The 6,452-nt window shown below is 39.2% G+C and overlaps 1 protein-coding gene across 2 annotated transcripts in view; it reads left to right on the forward strand.

Moving 5' to 3' along the window:
* The window catches only part of LOC117301177, a 55,235-nt gene extending 49,253 nt beyond the window's left edge, over positions 1-5,982 (forward strand). For both annotated transcript variants that reach the window (XM_033785089.1, XM_033785081.1), the window contains exon 19: positions 5,423-5,982. In XM_033785089.1, coding sequence (XP_033640980.1) covers positions 5,423-5,566 — 144 coding nt within the window. In that variant the 3' untranslated portion in view covers positions 5,567-5,982. The remainder of the gene's footprint in view (positions 1-5,422) is intronic.
* Positions 5,983-6,452: the final 470 nt, after the last annotated feature.

Genomic DNA, 6,452 nt, shown 5'->3' on the forward strand with positions numbered 1-6,452 from the left:
TTTGGTGTGGTTGTACCAACCCTTTGTTATTTTAGTTCAGTGTTGGTGAGGCTTGGTCCAAATTGGTGGCTACTACAGCATCGGCTATGGCTAGTTCTGAGTCGACCTGCGCTGAAGCATGGATGTCCTTAGCAACACCATCATCAACAGTTGTAGCTGTAGCCATCAATTCAGATACTCACAAACACTGATCAACCTTAGGATAGTGAGTTATTTTAGAGGACTAAAATAACATCCAGACAGTGCGGCCTTTCTGAAATTCAAGTGGCCATGTCTGTATTGGCATATGATTCAAAGAGAGTAAGCATGCCACAGGCAGCATTCATTCAAACATCGATGATGTATCTTATCTTGGTTCAAAGAGAGTAGACATTTTTCAAATATTACCAGTGCTGTACCTTAGCTTGATTTTAAAGAAACAGCCCTTCTAAGTATCAGCATGCCAGCGGCAGCTTCGCAAATGCAACTAACAGCATACTTTCATTTTTTGGTTGTGACATATGGGTGATTTTTACATAGAGCATATTACAGTTTGACTGGCTAAATAAGGTCCCCTCTGTACCCTTGCTTAGGTTAGTGACACTGAAAGCCTTTCTCAGGAGAGTTGTATCCCCTGACTCAGTCCTTCTTATCTGTAGCCCGCCGAGTGCCCACTGTAACATATCTGGGCTCATCTGCGCTAATTAAGATAGAAGACATGGATAGGGTGGGGCAACTTGGATTAAGACTGATTTGTCATACAGCCCTTGCAGATGGAGCGCGCTCCATTTCCAAGACTTTCAGCTTTCCCTCTGATAACAGGATTAAAGTATATTTTGTTCTGCGCTTAGCTTGTTTGACGCCTCAGCTACGTTTGTGCAGAGGCATGAGGGGCAAGCATGGAATTTTCTGATTCTGCTAAACTCCAGTTTGTTTGGATGCGGCGAGACAAGCTATGCACCTCGACCATGTTTGTTGAGATGTTATCTTTTAAAGAAAAGTTGCAAACCTGATGCAAACTTGATATATCCTTGAAGGGGAAGGGGTAATGCATGCACTAATAATCCGGGACAAGTTCAAGCACATTTAGGAAAACATCAACAGGTGTTAATCAACTGTCTTTAATTGATTGGATTGATCATTTGTGATTTATTGATCATCGACATGCATACACTGCTAAAAAGGGTATTCTTGAAATAAGAAGAACATGTTATTAAGCATTTTGGGGGCATCTACCCCACACAAGGCATTATTTGTTCAAGTTGGAGACAAATTCTTTAGAAAGGGTAAAAAATAAAGCATGATAGTATCCCGCAAACCACATCCGTAAGAAAATGCGTGCAAAACTCTGTATCAACGTGTTTTTCAATAGGCCTCATCCCTTTGAAAAAAAAAGAATGAAGTTTAGGCAATAAAATCCAATGTGTTTTAAAGATGTTGCAACCTGTCATGTATGAGAACTGATTGATGGTGGCTTGATAAGGGGGGGGGGGGGCTTGCAATGGATGGCTTTTCAATTACTGCCCTCTCAGCTTCCCTTGTCCCTTCCCTAACGCCACCACACAACACAAAACACAAATCCTGCTTTAAAAAGGTTTCCATATGTACCCCCATTGCGCTCATGACAAAGATAATCTAGTAACAATACAATTGTTAATCTGGTGATTAGTGTGGTCCGTGTACGATGCCATCCATCATAATGAACTAGAGATCATTTAATCATCAATAGATGGTTCCCTTCCTGTTTGGTTTACTACCAATCGCTCCAGTCGTCGTCGTCCCACCCATTTGATTAATGAAGCTGCCAGATGACAATAGGCCATTGTCGTTTCTTGAAATTGCTGCTGGATAACTCAGAAAAATACAAATTAATATTTCCTCGTGGGAAGGTTTTCAATGAAACTCAGTAATACACGGAACATTTTGGATATTTGTCTTGAAAACTACAACAGATTTATTTTGTTCTGATATAAGAATTCTGGTTGGTTTATACATGTATTTGTTTACCATACTCAGTGGTGAGTTTTAGTGTCTACCTGTAATGTAGCCTGCATGTTCTACTCAAAAAAGTATAATCAAACAGGTTTAGCACATTAAAGCCATTATATACTCGGAACAGAAAAAAAAGAAAAAAGTTCACAGATTTACAAATAACTTACAAGGGTTTACAGAAGGTAATGGTGAAAGACTTCTCTTGAAATACTATTCCATGAAATGCTTTACTTTTTGAGAAAACATTAAAACAATTATTAATTGTCGATATCGAGAATTATGGATTTATTTTAAACACATGTCTTGACACGGCAAAACGTGCGGAAACAAGGGTGGGTTTTCCCGTTGTTTTCTCCCAACTCCGATGACCGATTGAGCCTAAACTTTCACAGGTTTATTATTTTATACTCCAGAAGACGATCAGAGCATACTGATGGAAACGTCGAGTTAATCCAACGGTTCTTTTCAGAACCACCCCAACTCATTGAGAGATTGTTATTACATGGTGTTACCGCAAACTTTCCTATATCTTACTTCCACCATGCAAAGTTTCAAATCCTACTTATATAAGTTGTGATACACAAAGTTTGGGCCTTTGGACAATACTGTTTTCCGGAAAGTGTCCAATGGTTTTAAAGGGAAGGTACACATTTGTTAGTTACTCAAAACAAATGTTAACTTAAAAACTGACTGGATAACGAGCATTGGAGAACTGTTAGTATAAAACAGTGTGAGAAACGGCTCCCTCTGAAGTAGCATAGATTTTGAGAAAGAGGTAATTTCTCACAAAAAAATGAAAGACTTCTAGCCAGAAGTCTGAAAGCACACAAATTCGTCCAACAAGGGTGTTTTTTCTCTCATAATTTTCTTGCAACTTTGATGCCCAATTTAGCTCAAATGTTCACAGGCTTGTTATTTAATGCTTATGTTGGGATACACCAAGTGAGAAGACTGGTCTTCGACAATTACCAAACATGTACCTTCCCTTTAAGCGATAGTTTTTCAATGACATTTCCATCTATTTGTCTGAAGTTATTTATCTAGAGAAAAATACCTGCTTTGAAGGAAGCCACTCTCTCTCTCCTCCAAACCGCAAATCCCTTAACTCTAAAAACTTGTACTTTTCTAAATCTCTTAAGCAGGCTCAGTGGAAAGGTAAAATGGAACTTGTACTAATGTGTGAATGTAATCGGCTACCCCCAGCTGTTGATGGATGTCATCAAAGCGGGGGTAACTGTCGATGTGAACTTTTCGCTGCTCATCAAACGTTCTGCCCCCTCGGACCAGAAATCAAAAGTAGAAATCGGTTGGATTTTAATCGGCGGGCGATTCCTTTCATCACATGATGGCATGCTTAATCATGTTTGGCTGCAATCAACAACGTGTTGACAAGTTCTGTCACCTTATTCATCCATCAAAACGTCATGTAGATCGAAGCGATACAAGTTCACACCAGTCCCAAAAACTTGCAATCTCTCAACTGAGAATCTAGTGGAACGATCCCCACCAATCTCCCCCCACTCCGACCCCCGTAATGAAGTCAGCCAAACCTCTAGGGCAAACCCCCTCTGATTTTCACCAATTATGCTATCATGTGTATATAGGCGTGTTCACCGAAGTTGATGATTTATGATATTAATTTTTTGCCATGGTTATTTGCTCAATGATCATACATACTTTTTGCCATGTTTAAAGGGTGCCCATATAACATGGAGAGACCAGACAAACAGTTACGTCACATGAAGTTTAAGCTAGCAACATGTCTTCTCGTCTGTTTGAGTGTCAAATAAAAATAAACCACAGAGGAAATGTTGGGTTAAACGAAGAAAAATGTTCTAGGGCAGGATTGGAATCTGCTAGCTCCGGATAAACATGCTGGTGCTCTAACACATGAGCTACAGCCCTATACTGCCAATCTTTCTATTTTGTAATCAATTTTGTTCTGGGGTGCAAGTCAGAAAGCTGTAACTGCCCTATAGCCGAGGATCACACCAAAGTTTTAAAAATTAAAAAACAGCTCTGGGCTTAGAACACAGCTTTGTGAACGGAAAGAGTATTTTTTTTCATTATCCCTAGCTGTATGGAGTAACAATCATGGACACTGGTTTTCAAAGCACCAGACTAATCTACCTACCTGCCTCAGTTTGGTTCTAGTGATCTGATTGGATGACAAACACAAGCTTTAATAGTAGCAAAGTGCAGTTCTCATCAATGTTTTAAAACATTTCACAATTTATGAGTCATGAGAATCATTTATACAAGCACCTTGGTAGGGTTTACAAAGCACCGTTCAATCAGCTGCCAAAACATTGGGAACCATTTCTGCCTCAAAATGGAATGAACTCTATTAAATTTGTGCCGTACTCACCTTTTTTTAAAGTCGGTGTGGATTTAAAAAACAACTTGCATATGGCAGATTCATCAAGCTTTCTGCGGTAATCTAAACTGGCAAATCCAGAAATATCCAGCTGTAATACGCATCCCTTTCAAGACAAATGTGTCGGGTTTGTCTAGCGGCGGTAAACACTGGATAATTTGAGGTCAATGAGCGCCATATTTCTCACACCTTTATCTAACCTCGTCTCCCTGGTTTCCTCATACTCACTTGTGATTAGTTCTACTTCTGTTCGAGTCGGCCCTAAAAGTGACTCTCTCAATATTTTGGGTTTTTTTTTCGTGGAAAAGGTTGAAGATAAGGCATAGCATTCATTGCAGTAAAGCATTGAGATAAAGACCTATATATATTGTCCCGGTGAGCAAGGGTTAACTGGAACTCGCAACAGTTCATCCTCGTTGCTCTTTCCTCTGTGTGGATACTCTTTCAGAGTTGCCAACTCTCCCTAAATCTGCAGAAAAATCTCTGAATACAAACTAATCTTTTAATTTTCAGATGAACAAATTTGAAAAACTCTTAAGTTAGGGTCATAGATTGGCAAGTCCTGCAAAAATTAATTACTATAAAATCTTACTTTGTGAGAGGCACTGTAGCTGGTGATTGTATAAACTATTCTGAGAAAGGATTTCCTTTGAAGTCATATGGTTTGGAAAATTGTTCACACAAAAACATTTGAATCGGAGAAATGATTCATGCGTGAATTATTTCTCAGATTTTTAAAGATTGGTGTTTTTCGTTCAGGAATGCTGCGGAGAAATGCAATACCCACTGTCACCTCCCTATAAATATGGATCGATACAAAACCCACTGTTAAAAACCTGTGACAGTATTTTGCTGTTTCAGCTCAAATTCTCACATGTGACTTTGATTGTACATTTCTTAATAATTTTGCCTGTAAATTAACATTCTGTGGACAAAAGAACTTATATCTTTCACAGCCCCATGAAATCCAGCCCACGTTAGTTTTAGCCGAGAAGGCAGCATCCAATATCCCTGATCTGCCTATCATTTTCTACCCATGGTTTCCCGACAGTAATCTCACTTTTCTTTACTCAGGTTTCTGGTGACCGTATTGTGAGCTGCAGCGATGACGGTAATGTCAGGATATGGGACATGCTGACCCCGCCCTTACGACTTGGAGATAAAGGGGAGGATGATACTATTGAGACAAAGACCATCGATCAACGGAAGGATAAGTAGGAGGAAATGATATGCAACATACAGCATTGCCTTTAGGTTTGCAGATTGTCTTTGTATGGAACCATTAAAAAACATCAAGGTTATTGCAGATGTCTGGAGTTAGCAACTGCCAGTTATAAATACTTGTTCAGCCAAGGTTTTACCCATGGTTTTTCCAGGATTTTACCCAGGTTATTTTTACCCAGGTTTTTATTTTTACCCAGGGTTTGAAAACAATTTTGTGCAAAGTAGGATGGCGAATGACCCAGTCTCTCATGATATTTTGTCTTGTGACCTTATTCTGGCGAGCATAATCTTTCTTATAGTGCTCATAAATAGGTACCTTTTGTGCTTAAGCTACTCTATGAGGTTGAGGCTTGGGATAAATAAGGGAATAAAAGGGTAGCGACGAGGTCTTAAACGGCCGTTTAAAACAGGCAGGGTCGTGGCCGTGTTTATCACCCAGCCACAACCCTGCAAGGTTTTAAACGGTCGTTTAAGAACGAGTCACTGCTCTTTTATTCCCATTCATACATGCCCTTTTGTTAAAAAACGTTAAACAGAATTATTAGGAATAGCGAAACTGTCTGGGGTATTTATGAATTCATCTTTAAAACTGCCATTTGGTTGATTAACATTGTTGCATTAATGGTTGCTTTGATCCAGTTGGTTAACACTGAAGCATTAATGCAAAAACATTTAGTGCCTTTTGAAAATCAGATTTTCATGGGTGGAAATCAGACTGACACTCTTTGTTCTGAAAATTTTGCCTCGGGTACCATATACAATATATTGGGAACAAATTTGTCCTCAATAGTGTTAATACATTACCGCAATGTTTCATGCTGTTGTATGATAACCTACCTATCGTTGCGGTACCTGCTGCCAAAACATAGGATTCGAACTG

This window comes from Asterias rubens, chromosome 1 (genome assembly GCF_902459465.1).
Source record: "Asterias rubens chromosome 1, eAstRub1.3, whole genome shotgun sequence".
NCBI lineage: Eukaryota > Metazoa > Echinodermata > Asteroidea > Forcipulatida > Asteriidae > Asterias > Asterias rubens.